Source organism: Podarcis gaigeae (genome assembly GCF_964106915.1).
Source record: "Podarcis gaigeae genome assembly, chromosome: 9".
Lineage (NCBI taxonomy): Eukaryota > Metazoa > Chordata > Lepidosauria > Squamata > Lacertidae > Podarcis > Podarcis gaigeae.
The window spans coordinates 40,036,609-40,061,790 of NC_139685.1; the positions used below are offsets into that span (position 1 = coordinate 40,036,609).

General features: G+C 41.7%; 1 protein-coding gene across 1 annotated transcript in view; it reads left to right on the top strand.

Moving 5' to 3' along the window:
• Positions 1-25,182, top strand: part of DCHS2 (dachsous cadherin-related 2) — a 102,663-nt gene that overhangs the window by 44,835 nt on the left and 32,646 nt on the right. Inside the window, exons 2-7 of the mRNA XM_083755162.1 lie at positions 4,406-4,597; positions 7,674-7,905; positions 16,901-17,137; positions 19,918-20,937; positions 22,780-22,967; positions 23,740-23,839. Of these exons, the coding sequence (XP_083611288.1) occupies positions 4,406-4,597; positions 7,674-7,905; positions 16,901-17,137; positions 19,918-20,937; positions 22,780-22,967; positions 23,740-23,839 (1,969 nt within the window). The remainder of the gene's footprint in view (positions 1-4,405; positions 4,598-7,673; positions 7,906-16,900; positions 17,138-19,917; positions 20,938-22,779; positions 22,968-23,739; positions 23,840-25,182) is intronic.

Below are 25,182 nucleotides of genomic sequence, written 5' to 3' on the forward strand. Positions count from 1 at the left end.
TTCCACTCCTCACGTGCGAAAAGGGAAGGGTGAATTGTGTGAGCTCTAGTCTTGCTGTAGCATGTTGTTTTAACACATATCCATGATTCAGTTTTGTATCTGAATGTTGTCAAAGGAGCACAAAACAGCCTGTCCAGCCATATAGCCAGGATGTGGCCTTCTATGCAATGCAGCCCATATATAAAGCATGTGATACCATGACCTGCTTCCAGTCTCTTAAGAATGGTTAAGAGGATTATGTCTGCACTCACCCTGTTGCCTAAGACAATAAAGCAGTGACTCTGGAGTCATTACTGTAAAATATTATAGTTCAAAGGCTTCATGCATAATTGAAAACAGGCAAAATTATAATATATTTATGTAGCTATTTAAAGCATTGACATCTGGGTATATATAGGCTAGTGCGGTATAAGCATACAGAATATAATTCTATCCTTCCACCGAGCTATTGTCTGTCCAAATATATTGTGCAAAATGTGGGACAAACTACGGTACTAAAAGTTAGCAGAATAAAGTTATTTTTCCAGCAGGCAACTTCTTGGTTCTGTTATTTTAAGGGTCGGACTTGGGGCAAACACTGGTGTGGCAAACTTAACTTAGAAATGTAACTTGAGTGTCTGTACTTTATATATTTCATTCTCATTCTCTTCCTCCCACCCCCTGCCCAGCTGAAAGGGAAACCTTGAGTTTAACCCCATTATTTTCCTGCAATACAATACTTCCATCCTTGTCCAAAACGTTTAGATGAAAGGTATGTGATAGAATCCATCTTCCCCCCACTTCTCAAAGTGCAGTTGACTTTTCTGCTCTATTGCCCATACACCTACAAGCCTGCCCTTCATTTCCTCTTGTGTTGACCACAGTACAGTAATTTATTATTGAGACCAAACTCAAGATCACTTAACATGGATTAGTTATCCTCTAACAGCCATGAACTTTCTGGTTGTATTCAACAAGACTCATGCCACTTTTAATACTTCCTCTCTTGCTCCAGGCTGAAGCCCCCAGTGGTGTAATAGCAAAACATGCAAGAGTTCAGGGTAATAAGCATGTGGTGAGGTCTGCTGACAGCTCACAGTGTGGCTGGATGCAAGATAGTCAGATGTAAGACCAGCTGTTAAGTAGAGAGCTTGGAGCGTTGCTTCAGTGCTGGCCTGGAGCCAAAGGAGAAAACTGCTCAGAATTGAAGGGGCTGCATAGCCAGCCTGGAAAATATACTTACTATATGACAGCAGACAGTGCTCTCCCAAGCTGCAATTGATCTTTAAGAAGGTCATTTGAAGCAGAGGATAAGGTCCAGGAAACCTCTTGAGGCACACAGAGGGTGGAGGTATTGTTCCTCTTGAAGGTCTTCTACCTCCATGGAAGTCTCTAGCAAGGTGGTGACTTCAGAAGTTGTCTTCTAAACCAGTTCTTCCATGTTGTTGGAGCCGTTTTTTGGTTGGGGTGGCGGCAGCTAAGATTTGGGGTGGATGCTTATGGATGTACTGAAGGATTCTAATCTGGTTCAGCTATTCTGAACTTGGAACCAGGGGTTTGCTAGTTCTGGTTAACCTAAAGTACACGGGGGGGGGGGGGTAATCTTCTCAGTATTTCCTTAGTGGTGAACTCTTGCTTTTTCCACGCCCTTATTAAGCTAAGCTAAGGTAAAAGCTTAATAGCAGCATGAGGTCAGTTGCAATGCCATTCACAGAGGAGGGGAGATTTCTCTAGCTGAGGAATTACATGTGTGCAGGGGAATATGCACAATGGCCATTGTTATGCACATTAACCACTCTACATTTCCCTTAAGATACCTAAAAGGTAGTTTTCCCATTTTTGAGAAAACTGTATGCGTATGGATTTGTTTATTCCTTTCAATGCATAATAAAACACTAATTTGTAACATGCAAAAGGTTGCATAACTATATTAATTTCCTCGTCGATGGCATGCCTTTTGTAGTGTGTTTTAGAGACAATATTTCAAATGCAGTTAATTGGAAAGTAAGCTGATAAGCATACAGTAGTCTTACTGTGAGTTGCCATCTGTTATACTGCAGACAGAAAGTATCACAATATTTATTACATTATTTTTATATAATGTATGGAACTTCTTACTTCATTTATCTTCACAGCAGTTTTAGGAGGGAAGTTCTCCTTTCAGAAGATGGAGATTTCATACCTTAAAAGAGTAGGAGTTTCAGAATGAACCTCTGGAGAGTTGTACTAAGTTAAGCTTTGGACACTTTTGAAAGAGCTGCAATGGCGGGATATTAGAAAGGGTTCATAGTTTATCTCTATGGTTTTAAAAGTCAGAAAAAGTAGCTCAGGTCTAAAGTTTTATGCATAGCTGCAAAAGCTTCCTGAGGAGTATTTCATTGACCATTTTGCTGTTTAGTAATTTCAGTTCTAAATCCTGGTATGTTGGTGGGACAGGTTACCCTCCACACATTCAGGGTCCCATATATATTGGTGTGAACCTGAAGGACATGTGTACATTGGTGCATGCAATTGCTGCAGTCAGGGAGTAGCACACTCTTGATTTTGGCAATTGCATGTAGCTAAATATCTCTTTAGATCTATACCATGGGTAGGCCAGATCCTGCCCAATCACCTTCTAAATACGGCCCGTGGACGATCCTGGAATTAGCACGTTTTTACATGAGTAGAATGTGTGATTTTATTTAAAATGCATCTCTTGGTTATTTGTGGCGCATAGGAATTCGTTCATTCCCCCTCCCCCCCAAAAAAATATAGTCCGGCCCCCCACAAGGTCTGAGGGACAGTGGACTGGCCCCGTGCTGAAAAATTTGCTGACCCCTGATCTTTACCATTTCTGAATTAATGTCCTCTTGTGTCAACCCCCCACCCCCATGTGGTATACCAGGAATGTGCTGGGAAGAAGTGTCTTCCCTTCACCGTCTCCATAACATGTTTTCTTCCATCAAACATGCACTTCTTGTCTGCATTCGGGAGTGGTATAGTGTTAATGCTGGTTGACTTTACCACATGCTTTTCTCCACGTGCTTTTCCTAACAGTGGCTATCAGCCCTTCCTAATGGAGAGGGATCTAGTAGAAGATTAGTTAATTGCATTTCAAGGACTGCAGTGAGGAATTAAGAGTAATCAATGGGCACACATATATCCATTATTTCCTACCTTGAGTTTGTATGCCAAAAAGTGCTATAGAAATTATCATTTATAATCTTAATTATTAAACGATTTGCCATTAATGTGCCTGAGCTTTAGCATAGTTATTAACTGCTTCTGTGTAACTGCATGTGCCCCTAAGCTTCTTTTAGGTATTAATGATTTTAAGAGATAAAGATTACAGCACATAAGAATGGAGAGAGAGCATGGAAGAGTAACACAGCTGATGGTGTGCCTTGTGGAATAACTAAGAAGCATTCCTCTAGTTGCACTATTATAGTTATTAAGGTAAATCCTTCAGTTTTATGCCAACAACTTGAGGAAATCTCTCTCTCCCTTCTCCCTTCCAGACACTTCCTTGTGTATTGGGGAGTGAAAGGGAAGCTGACTGTCTAGATTGCCTTACCCCAAGCAACATGCACTGCTCTGCTATGACCGCTCCCATTCCCTGGGGGTGTGGCATTGCTGGCAGACATCCAGGACCTCACAGTGACCCAGGAGTGGGTGGAGGGATGCTGCCCACATCATTAGGGCTCCCGATTGTGTCATGCCCCCCAGCTGACCAATCGGGTTAGCCGGGGGTGTGACCACTTGCCGTTTAATCTACAGAGGGGAGGTTGTTGCCTCCACCTGCCCCTCTTTGTAAAGGGTATCCCATTAAAGGGATCCTGGGGTGTGGTTCCTGTCCAAAGCCTGGGCATGGGCTAGGGCCATGCCATGACCCCATCAGTGACCCTGGGGGATGCTCTTAATTGATGTATATCATAGGGCTCCCCCTATCGGTGGTTGACCCTTGAAAGACTTCTTGCAAACAGGCAGGAGAGTCAGGATATAGTCTGGCTTCACCTAAATGCCTAAGCCAAACCGCTCACATCTGTAACCAATAAAGTGGTGGCCTAATTTATCCCATTAACCCAACATACTTGTGTTTATTTCTGAGGGGAACTGCGGGGTCCGGGACCTTGCCAAGCAAGACTGTATACCATTCAGCCAGCCTAGGCCTGTAAATGGTAGTCTTTTCAGTCTCAGTACTAGAGCACTGTTCAAATTTTCATCATGATACTTTTGAAAATAAACAGTGTAATCTTAGACATACCTATTCAGGAAAGAAGTCCTATTGGGTTCAGCAAGACTTGGACCATAATAAGTATATATAGGATTGCAGACTAAGTCATGATGGAAAAAATATACATCTTATTTGAAAAACAATGAATTTGTTGGATCTATCAATAATAATGAAATAATTAATGGATTTTTATTCGTTGTGCTACTGCAGGTCAAGGCTACAGACAGAGATTCAGGGAATTTTGGGCATATTGAGTATTTTCTATATGATGGATTCCATAACTATGAAAAATCAAAAGCGTTCCAGATTGACCCCAGCAGCGGCCACATATGTGTCTCACAGGACATTGACAGGGAAGAAGACCCATCCACATATGATCTCCTGGTGAAAGCGGTAGATGGGGTAAGTTTCACACTTGGATAATTCCACGTTAGCAGCCATTTGTTGTTTGTCAGGTGTGAAGGTAATACTCACTGTTTGTCACTACATCTGGTAACCTAGATCAGTTGTATCAATGCAGTCGTGCAACTTTAAATATAGTTTAGTGAGCCATTGTTTATAAACCATAGCTTAGGGTTACATGTGAACCAGGCCACTTTCTGTGACTACATCTGGCAACAGGGAGTTCCCTAGGTCAGCTGTATTATGTAAGGATTTACCTCAGTAGCAGTGAGTTCGTGGGACTTCTGCAGGGGATTTTGACAGGTGTGTGGGACAAACCTACTGTCATTTGTGTGACACCATAGAGACATAATAACATCAAGCAATCAACAGGTGGGCAGCTCTGCACACCTGCCAAATTTGGCCTGCAACACTGATCTTGATAAGGACCTGTGGAGCTATTAAGGTTCACCACTTATTCCTTAGTGTGGAGCAGTGGACAATTCATATTTATGGTTTAAACTTATGGAGAAAGACATACTTTTTCACAGGGTTTCCTTTGAAAGTTTGTGAAACCTTGTTAGACCTTGCAAAAGGACTTAATCACCCCTGAGTTCCATTTAAGTACATATATTTAAGCATTTAGCAGAGAGATTTAAAAACGGAAAGTTTCTTTTAAAAGAACATAAAACACATACCGTAATTAACTAGCTACATTTTCCTTATCAGGATAACTAACATTTGGTTACTGACATTTCCAAGCAGCTTGCAATTGAGAGCAAATGGACACTGACCTTGTTTTTTTAGGAACAGAGCCAGGCTTTTACTCTTCACCGATGGCATAAAAGCCAAAGAGAATCTGGCAATCTGGATTCTGGCAAGGTGTTTCTAGGGAGCGCAGTAGACTAATCAGTAGGAGGTGGGAATTCACATGCTGCAATCGGATAGGTTGAAGTGACCATGTGTCTTTAAGGTGTTTCCTACATTTTCATTAATTAATAGTTTGCTGAGTCTTTGTGTGAAAGAAGTGGACAAACATTTGGATGTGGAATTGTGTAGGCTCTACTGGCTTTTGGTTTCTAGACTTGAGGAGTCTTGCATTCACCCATTCTCCTGAAAACACATTTCTTTCTTTGGCATCGTTTTTCATCCCATTCCCAACTCCAAAAATCATCTGGAAAAGCAAACACCATACACTTTGGACCAGCAATGTAAAGCACTGCATCTGACTAGTGATGATGGGAAAGGTTTACAACTCCCAAGAATTAGGCTTTTAGCAGTAGCAGTCACTTCTTTTGGGGGAAAGGAAATGACATTGTTTTCCTTCTTCCTTCACATGTGAAACAAACTTTTCTGTGAAGCCCAGCACCAAATATATTCATAGCATGCACATACTCAAGTTGCCTTCATTGTACATTAATTCCCTTTATTTCTTCCCAGGCATTTCATGATGCTGTCTTGTAACTGCAGCATGACAATCTCGGTGCCAGCCTAAATAGACTATACAGCCATATGAGCTATTCTTGGGAGAAATGAAAGGCTCATTGAGAAATAATGTTGATGGATGCTTCAACTCCACAGCAATCACTGCTCAAGATGTGCAAACAATAAACAAAAGACCCAGTATAATTTTCTGGGTGATGTTGCTTTATACAATAGATTTTGTATGAAGTCCTCTGCTTGAGTAGCAGGGCAGAGGTTCATGGTTGAGAGTAATGAGAAGCAGTTTCAGCTGTTGTAGCAGAACCCCGATGCCAAGTTGTAGAAGAACTGTGTATCTGAGGATGGTAGAACTCTAGTCTCTTACAGCAGTTAGGCAGCAATCCTAAACACTCCTGCAAGGCTATTTAACATAGTCAGTCTTACTTCCAAATTGACATCTGTAGGAGAAACGACTCTTTGTGTATATCAAAGAGTTTTGAAGCAGGAATGATGCAAGATCGTGACAGAGTCAAAACTTGATTGGCTGTCACTGTCCATGGCAGAGATGAAGTATCTAGTGAATTGCGATAAGGGACATTCCCAAATAAGCAATGGTATAATTTATTGATTTTATGAGTGGCTGGCCGCTTAGGTTTGCAAACTTACTGTTAATTGATATTGAACTGCAAGAGAGAGAATCTCTGTCCATTCCCCATGTGGCAGGAAAATTGATTGGTGTGTCCTCCAAGTTCCTGCATTATAAATGTGGGTTCTAGCTGTACTTGCTATGATCTTCTTATGGAGATGAGAGCTTTATGTCTGCTTGACACAGTGAAGGACTGAAGGAGATATATATATTTTCAGAATATATATATATATATATACACACTACAATGATGTTTTTTCTGCCTACTAATAAACTGTAAAAATGAAAAAATATATATGTTAGGATCCTTTCAGTAAAGCAGCTACTAGTTCTGACTCTATCAAAGAAAGAAAAAAAGTAAATAAAATTTATAATTATTATCTGAACAAATTTAAATCTACCAGACATGATAAATTACTGGTTATCTAGTTATGCATAGTACTTGTTATGTTCCTAAAGTAACAAAGTGACCTTCAAACTGAAAGGGATGCAGAGAAATAATTTAAAAATGTATATTTTCAGTTCTTCCTTCCTTTGAATTTTGCCCGTGTGAAAACGAGCCTCAGCTCCAGCTTCAAGCTGAGGAAGAGGGTTGGTCTTTCCTTTGGCTCGGTGCTTCCAGAGAACTCCAAGTGCTTTGACATCACCAAGTCCCCCAGTACCCTTTCCTCCTCTACTGCTCTGGAGATGAGATGTGTGACTTCCTTTGATGTAGCTGAAATAGCCCCCAGCCAGTTGATCTAGAAAGTACAGCATGATCAGAACTCAGAGTAACTTGAAATTAACAAGTGGTTATGATGGCTTCTTTAGTGACAAGATACATTAAAGTAAACAGCTGTATAATTTTTATACTGTTCAGTTACATTACATTGCTACCCAGAGGTCCTTTAAGTCTGTACACTTTACCTTTGGCTATCTTGGGATTGGCTGAGCTCCAGCAAGGTGAAACAGGTCTAATTGCATTCATGTCTTCAGTGCTTTGTTATAACTGACGATTTGACTTGGCATTTGTTGTGATTCATTCAATAGGGTGGCCTGAGTGCTCAAGCTTTCGTCCGCATAGAGATAGAAGACATTAATGACAATCACCCTGTCTTCGACCCAGCGGCTTACACGACAAGCATCAGCAGTCATACACAGCCAGGAACAGAAATAATCAGTGTTGTTGCTACGGACAAAGATTCTGGAATATATGGAGTTGTGACTTACGAATTGCTGCCGGGCGACTTCTCTTCCCTGTTCACAGTGGATACATCTACAGGTATGATACAAGGTGCATGAGACCCACAATTTAAAGTCATATTTTGCTGGTACAGATCAGGATAACTCCCAGAACACTGCACAAAGGGAGGAGAGGGCTGATGGTTTTTCTGGGCAAGCTGAAATGGTCTCTGATGGGACCATATCGCTACATGGAATTCCACGCTTAGTGTTCGTATCCAATGATGTCTTTGGAATATACACTTTTTGTGAGAACAACCCACTCCGCACTACCCTCCCACTGAAGACAATGTCAGTATTTAACACCGCCTTAATTGACTATTTCAAATGACATGGAATGTATTTCAGTAGAATGCCTTTCATGAAGAGGAACCTAGACCGTGAAAACCTGGGCTTTAATAAATCTTGTTACAGTGCTTACTCTTCTGTTACTGCTGCTTTCTACAAGGCTTCCTTCCAGTTAAGTGTGCATAGGAGTGTGACTTTAGGCCTAAACCCAACGCAGAATTAGGTGTGCTTGTCAGTTTCAGTGGGGTTAAGCAAGTTAAATTCTGTGTTGGATGAAGTCTGTCTTCAAGGTGCTGTCTCTCCTCACCCACCCGACCTCCACCATGTCCTATTGAACATTGTTTCTTCATCAAGTGAAAAATCATGTTCTCCCTATGCATTTATGTAGCATATAAATGGATTTTCCCTGGGTTTTGTGAGGAGACAGTTGGTCTGCTGAAATCGTAACATATGCTAAAGATGAGCTTGTGAAAGTACACACAGAATATGAAGAGTGCATCCATGAATATGGCAAAGATATTTTGAGTGATTCCTTTGTTTATCTTTGTAGCTAATCTTCTCCAGTAAAGCATTTAACTTGCTTGGAAATTCCTGCATGTGGGTCATGACTGCTTCCATGTAACATGCAGCTTGTTGCTTGTTCCAGCTTGGATTTCTGAAATCATTTCAGAAGAGCTTGCTTCAGGACAGGTTTTGGTGTTTAAAGTGGTAAAACATTCTGGATATAAGCTATTATTTGTGGCCCATCATGGTTTACCTCAGTCGTAGTGGCTGGTATCATTGGCTCTGCTTAGAAAAGCAAACATTTGGTGTAGAAGACATATTCTGTCACAGGTTTTGACAAATGCAGCAGTAAAATAACATTGGATTGTGTATTTTCTTTTTTTAATCCCAATTTGACTGCGAATGTGATTTCGTCTTACACTTTATTACAGGAAGAATTAATCCATTTTAATTTCTAAACTGCACATGGCATTTTTATATGGTGTGTAATAAAGCAAAATCAATGCACACATGAAAGGGTTGACATGAGTAAAGACAGATTGTGAGATTGAAATCGTTTATTTTGGAACATTCAGAAACCACATCCTTTTGAAGAAAGCCTTCCTTAGTTTTTTGTCCAATCTGCATAAGTAATTGATAGCACATTGAGACCACTGAAAGTAAATGGGAGTAGGTTAATGCGTTTGGCTTTGACCTTTTGAGAACTAGCTGTTCAGTAACGGAAATCCTATTCGTGGTCTGAACTTAGCCACTAATGGATTCATGCCTCTGTTAAAAAGCACCACAGAATTTAACCTAAGTAAGATTGAGTGGAACTTTCAGGTATGGAGAATACTGGGAACAATTAGGGTTTAAAATGGCTCAGGGGGGAATTTGCAGTAGAGGTTTCTGGAACTAATCCAAAGCACTTTTGTGTATGAGTTATTCATTGAGTACTGGCTAGAACCTGACCCAGTAACTGAGCACCTTGGAGGATGGGGACTTGTTCTGATGATCCAATAGCTCGCCTAACTGACTGAGCAAATCACAGCTCAAAACCCTTCAGAAAATGTGTACTGCTACCCTTCTTTCTGTTAGCTTAGGATTCCTCAAGAATGATTTTGCGCTCTCTCTCTCTCCCTTCTCTAAGCATGGAGCAAATTATGCGACACTGCATTTGTATCGCTGAACAACAACAACAACAACATTTTATTATTTGTACTCCATCCATCTGGCTGGGTTGGCCCAGCCACTCTGTACAACTTCCAACATATATCAAAACATAATAAAACACTACACATTAAAACAAGGTTTGCATCATCCTTATGACTTTAATATCTGTGTGTTTCCTCCATTTTGCAGTTTTCCTGAATCCAAGCACAGTTATACTAATATTAAGTATGTTAATATCAAATGTTAAGCAGTAAGAACAAATGTTGGTAGTTTCCAGATTGGCATCTCCTATTCAAAAATAGATGCCTTTGATGACTCTCTGGAAACTGCAGTTGCTTCAGAATGCAGGTAGCCAAGTGAGACTGGTGATTAGGAACGCATCTCACCAATGTTCAAAGAATTTCACTGGAGAGTGGTTTTCTTCCAAACACAATTCAGAGTTTTGGTGCCTACCTTTAAAGCTTCACGTGACTCAGGGCTCAGTTACCTGAAGAGCAGCTGCTTCCACAACAGCCTACCTGTGAATTAGGATCACTGGTATATTCTTCAGAAGCTGTCTGGAGGGCTCCTTCTGTCTAAATTAAGTGGGTTATGATTGGAGGAGAGCCTTCTTGGTGGTGGCACCCTGTTTGTGGAATTCCTTCCCCAGGGAGGCTCTCTTCCTTTTGCCATCAGGTAAAACTTTTTTGATGCTTTCGGCCTTTAAAAATGTGATTATTTTAATTGCTGTTTAAGTTTTCAGTATTTTGTTTTCTATCGTTTAATTGTTATGCAATCTGCCCTGGAATGACAGCATACATTATTTTAAATAAATAAGTGAATACATAAAGTAGCCAGTTCAAGGAATGTTTCACATAGAGGCCAATGACTCCTGAGATAGGTGGAAGGAAAAGCATTGGACCTTTCGTATAGAAATTGCTGGGATTGATCCATAAAGTGGTACCTTGAGTTACAAACGCCTCAGGTTACAAACTCTTCAGGTTTCAAACTCCGCTAACCTGGAAGAGTTATCTTGAGTTGAGAACTTTGCCCCAGGATGAGAACGGAAATTGTGTGCCGGCGGCCCATCGGCAGCAAGAGGCCCCAGGATGAGAAAGTATGCCTCTAGTTAAGAACAGTTTCAGGTTAAGAACGGACCTCCAGAACGAATTTAGTTTGTAACTAGAGGTACCACTGTATATCAATTACTACAAATGCGTGAGATGATTTAATATTTTGATGTACATATTCCATTCTTTTATGATTAAATTTGGACATCATGCCAAACCATGATATGAGCTTCCAACTATAGAGGCTTAGTACCACTTGTCAACTTTAAATTTGTGTCTACACAGCACTCCAACCACTTGACTCAGTAGCCTACAGAGTTGGAACATTGTCTGTATATAGGAATAACAAAAGTGTTTTTGTTGAGTCAGGCTATTGGTCCATCTATCTAGCCCAGTATTGTCTAGTCAGGCAGCAGCTCCTCAGCGTCTCAGAGACATTTCCCATCACTTGTTACCTGTGCCTTTTAGTAGGAATGCCAGGGATTGAACCCAGTACATTTGGTGTACAGTGGTACCTTGGGTTACAGACGCTTCAGGTTACAGATTCCACTAACCCAGAAATAGTACCTCGAGTTAAAAACTTTGCTTTAGGATGAGAACAGAAATCGTGCAGCAGTGGTGCTGTGGCAGCAGCGGGAGGCCCCATTAGCTAAAGTGGTACCTCAGGTTAAGAACGGTTTCAGTTTAAGAACGGACCTCCAGAACAAATTAAGTTCTTAACCCAAGGTACCACTATACAAAGCATCTACATGATCGCTAATCTGTGGATCCCCTTGGTCTGCCAGTTCAGACATCAGTCAAACTATAGTTAACACAAACCATAATTTACCAACTGAGAACTCCTATTTATGGTGTGCAAACCAATATGCTAATAGGTAGATGAGCTTCCTTAACCATGAGTTTGGCTTGTTGTCTGAACGGAACTATCTTACTGGGTTGTGTCTGCCATAAGAAAGAGAGGTAAAGCAGGATTTTCGTAACATTCAAGAACACAAAAAGCTTCTGTTCTGTATTCTTTGTCCAGCCTTTTTCTATGTGTTGCTGTGGTTACCATCAGGAAAAGCGGCCTTAGACAATCCAGTGCATAAGGTCGTAAAGGTAACAGGCAGCAAAAATCCAGTAAACCAAGATAAGCTGCCCTTCCGGTGATGTACAACATAAAATATACAATCAGTAATTAAAGCATTAATAAATTGCAACGCTAAAAAACAGTACAGCAAAGCAGCATAATAACAGAACTGGATTAAAGGCTTTGTGCATCACTGACTCATGTTTCTCAAGAGACTGAAGTTTTTGTACTTAATTCTTAGTTCATAGATCAGATAAATAGGCAGGTTGGAGAAAAATTCATTCTGAATAGGTCACTGGAAATGAGCATTGACCTGCCTGAGTGTTAAGTTGGTTCAGCTGCCAGATTTGAAGGTGAGTTTGGGTGACGAACTGTGCATACCTTTTTAGCCATCTGCCTGCTGTCTGAGTTGGCTGTCAAATCGTATTAGTTGGAAGCCATCTGGGTATAGTTAATCTATATTTTTCCTCTTAATAGCTTATTTTTTCAAAAACACACACACAACCCCCCCAACAACACTCTCAGTGCAGGTTTGTGCTACTGCAGGTGATTACTAATTGAAAGAGCCTAGAAATCTGGAAAATTATACCTTTAAATGGTTAGAAGTAAACCAGTCCATTTGAATGATCTACTTCATTCTACCTGTTGCTGTTGACTACTAACAAATGCATACTTTACACATGCTTTAGTTACCTGTAGTTAAAGAGCTGTGTATCAGAAATGTTAAATAAATTGCCAGAACAAGCAAGTCAACCAATTAGAAGCTGCAGGCAGATGGCCACTGTTTTGCACCATGCAGCTGATTGAAAGCAAATCCTGAATGCCCAGAATGCAATGCTACATGATGCAGGGTGGTGGGCAGAGCAGGCACAGATGAATTTGAGGTTTGCAGTAAGTTTGGTTTCCAGCCAGCCACAGGGCTGCTGGCCAGAGGATGCTGTAAATTAGTTTCTTCTGGAACAGCAAGAATGGTAAAAATGAATCAAAGTTCTACACAAGGGGTGGGGATCTGGTGGGTGGGCTGGATCGCTAATCTGCCTTCCCTGTGAGCCAGCTGAGAGTTTCACCCACCAGTCAAGCACCTGAAGAATCTTCCCCAGTTATGGCTTGGGTGTACCTCATAGTTTATTCTTGGTTTCTGTACCAGGAAGGAACTGATGAGTTGCCTGCTCAGAACTAAGGTAATCTGTGCCCTTCATTGTATTAATTGTTGGTGGCAAAGTAGAAGCCATTTGTCAGCTTGCCTCATGCTGGGAAATGTGGGCTGTGGTTTCTGCATTTACTCAAAGGTCAGGTTACCAGTACTTAACTTAGTATAGCAATCAGCATGTTACTTACCTGGAGGTAAGCGGATTTGTATCCAGGTAAATGCAAGCCTATGCCTAACAAAGGCTACAGGTAATTCCGTTGATTCGCTCTAATCCACCCTACAGTTTGAACCAGAAAGAAGCACACCGGGGGCTGTGCATGTACCATAGGGTAAAATCTCATTTTCTGTGTAGCAGGTGCTGCAAAAATAAGAATATATGCACTGAGAGTAATCCTATTATTAGTATAGGGTTTCTCTGATTACTTGCAGCTGAATATGAAATATAAGTTTCCCATTCTGAGTGAAAGATCTATGTAGATCTTTTTTTAACAGATCTAATTCCTTCAATATTATACGCTCAAGAAAACCCCTCACCTTCAAACATCCTCATGAACAAGACAGATGTGCTCACTAGCACCAATGTGCAAATGGAGCTATTTATATGCCACAGCTTTCTCCTTACCTTCAGAATGGAAGTTGTTCTGCTACTGAAGTGAATGTGGAAGTCTCCGTAGAGCAGGGTGTGCCACGCTTTGGTTCATGGGCCACCAGTGGTCTGTGAGCGTCATTGAGGTGGTTCACTGTCTGTGGATTTGTAGTTGAAGATGGGAGACAGCACATTCATTGCATTCAATAGACTGATTTTAGTTGCTCATATTATCTATTTTATTGTATTGCTGTTTGAATTCCATGGAGTACAATGAAATGCAATATATAAGAAATAAAAGAAGCAATACAAATACAATAAAAAAAACATACAGCATCTGACGCAGCGTGTTACTATTGTTGCTGCAACAGGCAGAAAAATAGTTAAGTGCTCCACCAAGATGCTCAGCAATTTTCAAGGGGTCGATGGGGTGGGGAGAGGGGAACCTTAGGAACCAGGGCAGCAGAAGATCTCTGAGACTCCCTTATAAAATGAGTGGCAGAAGCAGCAAAGGCTGTAGGTGTTGAGGGCACATCTTGGCAGGAGCAAGAGAGCCATTGGGCACACCTGTGCCTTAGCTGACATGCCTCTTCCATGGTTTAGTAGACTAGATGCAGAATGACACAAATACACTAGCAGTATGTGTACTGTAGTGTCCACTACAGTTTTGGATGGTGCACTAGGTGAAAGAATCAATTGAAGCCAAACTGGGTAGTATTACCTACTGGTTGGGGGTACCATATTGGGGGTGGGATGTTATCCTCAACGTGCTAAGTCCCTCTTCAGCTTACCTTCCCTTTGTTGCACATGCCGCCCAGGCGTTTTTCTGCTACTCTCCAAGGCATGGAAAAGCAAAGGTAGCCGTGTTTTTTACTCCATCTCTGCTGAATTACTGCAGTGTTTTTTCACGCTGGGTAAACAATATTTGCTGTTTTCTGTGTTTGCTATAAAACACACACACACACACACACACACACACACTTAAAGTGATCAAGAGGCAGTTTGTTTTTGTAGTGGTCTGGCAGTGTAAAATGGAAATTTTGTGAACTGCACCTTTTGGTTGTCTGTAAGTATTTATCTGCTTCATCTGTTTTCCATTCTCCTCCTTAACGCTTTATACCAAATTAGTCATTCAGCTGATTAAACAATTCTACATTGTTAAGTCAGATCTTGTTATTCACCATTCTTCCTACTCCTGTCTGAAATGCTGGAACTGCTGTCAGTCAGTATAGAAAATACTGATGGTCTGACTGCATGAGGCATATGAAGTGGTTTTGATCTCCAGCGAGTACATATAGGGTGGCTTCCTCCTCCTCCTCCTCTTCTTCTTCATTACACCTGATCCTTCATGGAATTTCCATGCCTTCTACTGCCCTACATTCTCTGTTGAAAAGCTGTGCTTTGCTGTTGGAGAGAAGCACTTGTGAGCATCTTGCCTTCTTGAGTTGCACTAAACTTTAATAAATGAAGTCATTGGTCCTGTGCCTCAGTCTATAACAGATGGTTGGTTCCAGAAGTGCCCTTTCAGATGTTGAAGGCATCTCCACTCATGGATGGGCTGCTTGCGCAAGTAGAGCCTAGCTGAAATATGTTCTTCCACTTGCACATTCCCTTGCACAGACAAAAGTGTGAGAACTTGCCTATTCTAGCACAGGGTGAACTCTTAGGCAAGTGTTAGCAGAACAGCACTAACACGGTATCTTCTGCAATAATGCTCAAAACAGAAGAAATAGCGTATTAGTTTGAACCGTATTAAGTGAAAAACACGCGCAAGAGCGTTTGGCTAGAAAACACACCACCTAGAATCAAGCATATGTGTATGATTATGTTTTAAACAAAATGAGACAGATATTGGATATCCTGAAGAAAAAGTAAAGTGCTTTTTATATGCTTGTGGTCTTAAGTACATAGGAAGAGCCCACTGGATTGGGCCAATGGCCCATCTAATCCAACATCCTGTTCTTATAGTGGCCAATCAGATGCCTGTGGGAAACCCGCAAACAGGATTCAAGCACAAGAACACTCTGCCTTCCTGTGGTTTCCACCAACTTGGCATTAACCGCTCCCCCCCGAAGTTTATTCCTTTTGGTATCTGTGTGAGTGGTATGATACTGAAGTGCAGTTGATAGTCCCGATTATGAAAATGGGTGAAATCTAGGTTTTTAATAACAACTTTATCCCTTAATGGACTGTAACGAAACAAACAAACATGGATTCTCTAAAATTATTTTGTGTTTTTTTCCATCTGAGGGAATGCATGGAATGAGGGTCATTCATGTGACCCTGTGGATGGATAGAGAAAAAGGTAAAAAGGACCCCTGGACGGTTAAGTCAAAGGCGACTATGGGGTTGCGGCACTCATCTTGCTTTCAGGTCAAGGAAGCTGGTGTTTGTTCACAGACAGCTTTCTGGGTCCATGCGGCCAGCATGACTAAACCACTTCTGGTGCAACAGAACACCTCGATGGAATAAAAAAGGAATAAAAAGCTGTACCTATATATCTACTGGCATGTTTCCAACCGCTGGGTTGGCAGGAGCTGGGACAGAGCAACGGGAGCTCACCCCGTTGCGGGGGTTTGAACCGCCAACCTTCTGATCGGCAAGCCCAAGAGGCTCAGTGGTTTAGACTACAGCACCACCCTTGTCCCATGGATAGGGTATTGGAAAATGGAGGAAGTGGATTTAAATCACTGCTCACATATCCAAAATGGAAATAATGGCAAGGCTTCTTTGGAAGGGCAAAGAAGCTGAAGGCTGCATTGCAGATTCTTTTATGGTTAGGAGGCTTGGAATAAACTGGACAATTGTTAAAGACATGAGCAAGTAGGCAGAGCTAGATTTGATTGCCTTCTTCTAGGCCAGGATGGAGAACCATTTTCAGTGGGTTGGGCAAGAGGCAAAAGTGTGCAGAACAGTGAATGTAAAATTTACTCCGTAGGCTTGTTTCTACATTCAAACACCCCACTCTATCCTGATGCTTGAACTCAGGAACCATTGTGTGAAATTTGGTCATACTATCCCAAGAGGTGTCCAAATCCACAGCAAACAGAAACTGTCTTCCAAAATATATAAATGATATAGGTGAACATTCATTTTTCTACTCTTGCAGTGGTGCTGTTGACACACATTTATTTTTAAGTACACATCAGTTCTGTGGCTAACACTTCTGAACTTCAGAAATGACAGGGAGAGATAATTTTCTTGTCCCATTTGTTCACCTTTTCTTCTTCTTTACAGGAACTGTCTACCTGATAGCATCTCTCAGTAACGTGGAACATACCAGTGTGCTGTTGGCTGTTTCTGCCCGGGATGGAGGCGGCCTTGGTTCCACTGTTAATGCAGTTGTGACTGTGAAGATCCTGCAGACGGCTGTGGCTCCTGCTGTTTTTGAGAGATCACGTTACACTTTTTCCATCCCCGAAGATGCCCCTGAAGGAAGTGCCGTGGGAACGGTGAAAGCAAGGGAGCCCTTGAGTAAGTGGCCTTCGAAGACATTCAGACAGATTCCACCACCCCCTGATTTGTTACAGGCTACAGACATATGCAGCCAATATTGTGTTAAATGTTATTTTTATTCTTTCAGTGGAGAAAAGCACACAACTAAATGTGAAACTAGGTTTTGAATTAGTGTAATAGTAAGAAACTAATGGGTTAAACCACAGAGCCTAGGGCTTGCTGATCAGAAGGTCAGCGGTTCGAATCCCCGCGGTGGGGTGAGCTCCCATTGCTTGGTCCCTGCTCCTGCCAACCTAGCAGTTTGAAAGCACATCAAAGTGCAAGTAGATAAATAGGTACCACTCTGGCGGGAAGGTAAACAGCGCTTCTATGCGCTGCTCTGGTTCACCAGAAGCGGCTTAGTCATGCTGGCCACATGACCCGGAAGCTGTACGCCGGCTTCCTCGTCCAATAAAGCAAGATGAGCGCTGCAACCCCAGAGTTGGCCATGACTGGACCTAATGGTCAGGGGTCCCTTTACCTTTAAGAAACTAGTGCATTTTCCCACATTTGAGTGTTTCCTTGTGGTTTCTTGGGAGACGATATTAAAAGAGATATAAACAAACACGTATACATACATACATACATACATACATACAGTATGTTTAAAAAATAAGTACTCCCATTATAAGAGTTAAACTTTACAAGGTACACTGGGCTCATTGATTGTTTCCTCACCTGCACGCATGGAGAGTCATGCAGCCATATCAAGGTAGGATATTGATAGGTCGAGATGGGGAGGCTCACAGGCCCCCTTCCTCCATGCTTCCTAATGTGCTGTCATGCTGTATGTGTGCATGGTTTAGGAGGGGAGGGAAGGAGGCTTTATTGGAATCCTCAATGTGTGAGCTCTGTAACTAGCATGCAAAATGTGCCCTATGTGTGTATTCCCTAATGGACTAGGAGAAATTGTGGTAGTGAAAAATGAGTACTGTTTATATGTAGGCAAAGTTGCTTGAAACAATTAGTGTTCGAATACTAGCGGTTGGCACTGTGGTCTAAACCACAGAGCCTAGGGCTTGCCAATCAGAAGGTCGGCGGTTCGAATCCTTGCAACGGGATGAGCTCCTGTTGCTTACTCCCTGCTCCTGCCAACCTAGCAGTTCGAAAGCACGTCAAAGTGCAAGTAGATAAATAGGCACAGCTCCGGCGGGAAGGTAAACGGTGTTTCCGTGCACTGCTCTGGTTCACCAGAAGTGGCTTAGTCATGCTAGCCACGTGACCCGGAAGCTGTATGCTGGCTCCCTCGGCCAATAAAGCAAGATGAGCACTGGTACCCCAGAGTCATTCTCAACTGGACCTAACAGTCAGGGGTCCCTTTACCTTTTATGGCATATATGAAAATTGGGGGAAATGAGTCTGAATGTTTAAAGGAATTTCTGTCACAATACAGCTGCAGTCACACGTAACACTAAGCTGCAGTTCGTTCAGTAAACAATAAGTTGCCTCACAGATGAGCACACAAAACCATGCCTTGCTTTTCCAAAGCTCAGTTAGTTTTCTTTGAGTTTCTGCCTCATGTCTTTGTGGCTTCGCAATCAACTGGACCAGGGTGTCCAAACAAACCATGATGAAGCAAGGCTGTTTTCCAACAAAACACGAAACTATAGTTAAAAAATTCCATGGTTGATAAGCCAAAAAACAAACCGTGGGTTTGTGCTATGGTTTAATGCCAGAAAACAAACCATGGTTAGTCTGCTGGGCTGGGTTTATACTTTCAAACAAACCTGGATCAGACTCCCCAATCTGGAACCTTCCAGATGCTTTGGACTATAACTACTATCATCACAGGCCAGCATGACTAGTGGTCAGGGTTGATGGGAGTTGTAGTCTAAAATACCAGGTTGGCAAAGACTGAGCTGCTAAACAGCGGCTTAGTGTTATGTTCAAACAAGCCTGTTAAAACTGAATTGAATAGTTGAGCTGAAATAGCAGCTTTTAGCAATAAATTTTTGGGTATTTAAGGTGCCATGGGACTCCTGTTCTTTTTTAAGCAGCTTGAACACTATATATATTGAGAAGCACAGTGAGAGACTAAAGATGCATCTGTGGCTTCACATATCCTGCCATTCTCCTCTACATAAGCAAACGCCTTAATTACTTAATACATTGCAACACTTACAGGATGTGGCGTGGCAGTGGCCTAGGAAGGTTTGATACTGACTCTCCATAGTTTCCTGGGAAAAGTCAATTTCCCTAGGCTTTGAGAGCCTCTCCTTCCCCCACTCTGTGCGTGCTCTCTATATGTTACAGCTTCCTGGTTTGTGCAGTGGGTTGAGGTTTTGACCCTTAGTTCTCACAACAGTTATACTAGAGTCTTAAAATTAGGCTATACTGGAATGTTTATATGTCTGCTTAGAGTGGAATTCCTCTGTTCAACCTGACCTAGTTGGAAAGAGTTCCTGTATAATTTTAAATGTGAGAAATGATATTTATTTCTTCATAAAATTTAATCACACCTATGGGGTGAAAATACAGATCTCGTAAATGGGCTTACTGCGTGCCTTTAAGTTGGTCTGCACAGCATCCATTTTTTTCTACTACACCCTAGAGATTACAGCAAAAAAGAAGGAAAGAAAACACAAAAACTTAGGAAACAAACATCCAGAGAGGCGTTTAAACTGTTCAACTCACTTAGCACTGCTGTGCCATACATTTCTCAAATGCTCTAGAGCATATTCAGCTAAGTGGATCTTCTAACAAATTGGATGCCTCTTCTTTGACACGGGGGTGTGTTTTGTTTTTAATCTTCTTTACAGATTTATTGGAAACGGTTTCCTACAGAATTTCCTCCGGTGATCCCTACGGAAGGTTTTCCATTGACCCTCAGTATGGAATCATCCGCACTAAGAAGCAGCTCGACCATGAAGCCCATTATCACACCCTTCTCACAGTCCAGTCACAGTTGGGAAGCTCCCCTGTCTACAGCAGCGCCCAGGTCAACATAACCGTGATTGACGTCAATGACAACCCTCCAGTGTTTGTGTCGGAATCTGACCAGATTAATATATCACGAAGCACGGTGCCTGGCGCAGCTCTTTACATCGCTCATGCGGAGGACAAAGACAGTGGGCTAAATGGTGCAGTCCGGTATGCCATTGTAAGCAATCGATCAAGTATTTTTACCATTGATCCCGTTCTCGGGGTACTGTACCTTGCCAGAACTTTGGATAGTGATAAACAGCATGAACACACGGTGGTGCACATTGCAGCAGAAGATCATGGAAGTCCTCCCTTGAGTTCTCTGTTGATCCTACGAGTGGTAATCGATGAGCATAAGGGATGCCCTACATTGACTTTTGAAAATTTGGTGTATCAGGTGGAAGTCAGTGAAGCAGCACCCATAGGTGTCAGAATTCTGCAAATCCAAGGCCGGGAGTTAGATCCCCAGCGTACCCCTGGGAATGTTGTGTACTCCTTGGAGCATAACATGGATTCTGCTTCATTTAGAATCGATCCAGAAGCAGGTGTGATCTACCTACGGAATCCTTTAGATTATGAACTTACACAAATGCATAGTTTTAGAGCCTTTGTTACTAGCACAGCAGATAAGTCAGGGCAGAATGCAAGTACATCAGTGATAATTAACGTAATAGATGAAAATGACAATTCTCCCGTGTTTTTGCGTGATGCCTACTTTTTTGACATGGAGGAGAGTTCGTTAGCCCAAGGTGTGGTTGGCACAATAGCCGCAGTTGACAAGGACTCTGGAAGAAATGCGCAGCTCTCCTATTTCCTCTTATCAGATGGAAAATATTTCAAAATCAATTCCAATACAGGTAATATGTTTTAATAATCTTTCCCTGTTTTCCTTGCGGGATGTTAAGCTTTCTGCTAAACTAGAGTGTTTGTCCTCTCTCTCTCTCTCTCTCTCTCTCTCTCTCTCTCTCTCTCTCTCTGTGTGTGTGTGAACAAATATAATTTGCATGTCCAAATTCAGGGTGAAAACAGTGGGACGTAACAGGCAGGCAAAAGAGAGAACAACTGAATTCTCTCCACTGGTGGATCTAGCTTCTGCATACACTCAAAACTCATGATAGGCTTTGCAAAGTGAATTGTCAGTATATTAAAAAGTCAGAAATGTAAATAATATTACCTGCAGGTCACTTAGTAGTATTCTTTCTTTCTTTCTTTCTTTCTTTCTTTCTTTCTTTCTTTCTTTCTTTCTTTCTTTCTTTTACCTTTGAGCTATTATTGAGCAGTGATCAGCAGCTCAAAGGAATGAGCATGGTACTGCTGATGTCATCACAAGTATCTGTGAAAACTGCTAGCAAAGATGGTTACAGATCACTGTCAGGGACAACACTCAAACCCCTGCAAAAGTGCAAAGTTGGATGGCAAGCACTTCCACCATTCCACACATATATTACATATGGTCTGAGCAGATGACTTCCAGGACAGATGCTGGTCAGACTTACCAGTCTGATACCTCCATACTTTTTTCATGCCCATCTCTGAATCTTAAAACATTTTCTTAAAACGTTTGCAATCTTCCATTTGTATCTTCCCAGGCCTGCCCTGGGACCTGCCTACATCTTTCTCTTCCTAATACTATACCATCCTTACCATACCTGACATCTCTTCTCCTTTAACTGATCTACTGGCTTTGTTTTGTTGTGTTGCTATCAGCTGACTTTCCATTGTTCTTCCTGGTGAAGGATCTACCCTGATCTCAATTTATACCTACTGCTTGCTCCCTTCCACTGTACTATATCTGTAGCTGGAACTCTTGCGGCTTTGGACACAATTCAAGGACATTGGTGTGAAAATGTCTAATAATTTTGTATCACAACTCTATGTGAAATGTAGGATTAGCATTTGAGGAGGTGAAGGTCGCTGGATGAATCGAATGCCAAAACCCAGGATAAACAAAGACAGGTATTTTAACAAGATAAAATAAAACATTGAAAATCAATCAGAAGGGATTGTGTAATAAAAAGTCGGGCACGAGTGACAGAGCTAGCTGGCGGGAGAGGCCTTGTACTACACAGATGTGGAATCTGAGACTACTCTCCACTGCTTGCCGTCTGGAAAACGAGGAAAGCAGAATGGCTAATATAGCTGGGTTTAGAGAGATAGTGTGAGATCAAAGAAATACAGCACAGTTCCATAGGAATGGATTTCTTACGAAGCACCCAAAATCCTGCGATAAAGAAGGCCAGCTGGTCATGGTAAGGGGCTGCAAGGCTGCAGAATATCCTCAGCCCCTACAGCAAAGTGAAGAAAATGCTTGCTGGTCCCCCCAAAGGGTCTGTGATGAGAAGTCCCTGGTATATGATGTCTCGTCCAGCTGGCTAACAACTAAAATAATTTTCGCTCTTTTCTGCTGGCTGGAAGAAGGAAATATGTTGGCTTCTTTAGAGCAGCCATCTGGCTTTAAAGTTAGCTTTTTCTGTGTGAAGTGGAGTCACTTGGAGTCCAGCGAAGTTATAATGACCCCAGGGTACACAAATATATGCTGAGTGACAGGATCTCTCTTGGCTTTCTATAGTATGCAGTGTGCATATCAAGTGACTGACGTGGTTAAGGCAGAGTGTGCTGTAAAGCATGCACAGCTTCTTAAAACCTGTTATATGCAGCCCATAATGCTCTTTTTTAATCACTGTTCCCCCCCCCCCCAGGTGAAATTATAAACTGGGTTGCATTAGACTATGAACAGCAGGCTCACCACTACCTGATTGCTCTGGTGACTGACCATGGGGTCCCGCAACATAATGCCACAATAACAGTCTATATCTCTGTTACCGATCTCAATGACAACCACCCATGCTTCCCGCAGCTTATGTCTGGAGCAGAGCTACATGTCAAGGTTTGAACAGATTGAAATCCCTTTCTTATCCATGTGTAACTTGAAGAACCACCTTTGTGTCGCGTATGAATGCTATTAATGTGTGACAGAATGTGAAAGAGTTGTTTTTAAATGAAACACATGTTCCAACCAGTGTAGGTATTAAATTTGCGTTTTACAGACCAATGTAAGCAAAAAAGGCCTTTTAAACCTCATAGTGTCTTTACTGCAGCACACAATAATTTTTTAAAAATTTGTTTTGAGCACCATCTTGTGGTTAGAATATGGGGAAACAGCTGAAAATCACAGTTGGCACATAATCAAGGCAAGCATGATTCTAATATATCAAACTATTGAGGTAAAATCTGTTTAAACTTAATTTTCAGTTTACTGTAGCTTACATTTGCTGCATATGCTACTAGCCCATAGACATGTTGGTTCTATGCAGCTGCTTATCCCACAGAATGGGAATGCTTGATCAGGGTCTGGGGGACCCAGACTACTTAATTTACTTTTCACATTTTTATCAATTAGTTCTTCACATTGCCTAACGTAATGCAACTTCTGCATGACTTGGAATTTTGAACTGCCCAAATGTTCTTTTTGAACTGCCCATTCTCCCACCCTCTAATAGCCCATTTAATGGGTCTGGATGCCCATTAAAAAGCCTTTCCATTTGCACTCTGCCAGTCCCTTTTAGCACTTTAGTTTTGAACCTTTCTTTAATGTATATTAATTTAGTTGGTCTTTCTTCTGTGGAAAGTCTAATTTTAATCCATCTGCTTGCTATTAGGTTTTGGAAGGGCAACCAGCAGGAACCCTGGTTGCCACCATGTTTGCCAAGGACCTTGATTCTGGGAACAGTGGGATCGTATTATATTCATTGTCCTCAGGTAAAAAAGTCCTTACTTCTCAAGTAGAGATAAGAAAGTGCACGATATCCAGATACATTGGGCAAAGTTGTAACCGTACAACATAAACTGAGGGCAAAGATCTGTTCTTGGCTGCTCTTGGAAACTTCTCTTTTCTGAATCAAATGCTGATTCAAGTTTATTAAGTGGAATTCCCACATCTCTCCATCACATGTGGCATGCTGCCTGTTTATTATGAGGTATTTTCAGTTTTAAATGTGAGAGTTGTAAAAATGTCCGATTTTCAAACTTATTATTATTGACATTTCTCTCTTCATGCTTTCATGATCTTTGTAATATCGGGAGTAGCTCTCTCTACCTTTTTATCCTTCCACGCTTGTTTTTGTTGCGTTTAGAATTCTTAATCGAAAGCACTCACTTAGCACACCCAGGATTAAGTTGGCAACACTAAGTAAAACATGTTCAGTGTAGTTTAGGATTTCATCTGTTATAGGCAGATGCTTTCACCGTCCCAGTGGGAAAATGACCTTTCCTTTCCCATGACTAACTGGAAATCTTCTTCCTATAGGAATTGACCATGACAGTCTGGGACAGGGATCAAAAGATAATGTGAGCAAACAATGGGGGCTTGTGTAGATCCTATTTCATCCTTTGTTGGGTCGAATGTTTGCTGGAGAGAATTCTGCAGCAAAACTGTGTTTGCAATCATGTCCTGCTCATTGGCTTCCCACAGTCTTCTGGTTGGTCACTTTGAGAACAGGACGCTGGACTCTGAAGCAGTATGCTGGTCTAATCCTGAAGTGTTCTTATCTTTCCTTTCCTTTTTCCTTTTACTAGGTCCTAGTTTTGGCTTATTTATAAAAAAAATTAAAAATTGCAGGTCTAAAATGACCCTCTCTAGTGCTAACGATCTGTGATCATGCACTGCACATTTATTCTGGAGTCATTGAACATAAAATAGTGACAGAGCCTCCAGCTTTTTACAGTCCTTATTAAAAAGAGCAAAATATTTTATTGCTGTCTTATGAGTTAGGCTTGTGGGATGTAAACACAGGAGCAGTCAATGACAACATTCCTAGAGTGTACATGTTAGAACATGGGGAGGGATGTCTGTCTAGCAAGCAGGTAAACTTCCTGGGGACGGACTTCCTCCGCATGTGACCAGAGGTGGGTGTGGCCTCACCTGTGCAGGTAAATGATAAAAGCACAGGGCAGGCAGCCATCTCTCTCTCTGCCATCTCTCTCTGCCATCTTCCTTCCATGAGGAAACATCTAAGGATGCTCTCTTGGCTCCCAGCCAAGAGAGGAGATAAGGACTATCTTGCTACAAGATAGATTTTAAATGTATTTTACTTTTATAAAGA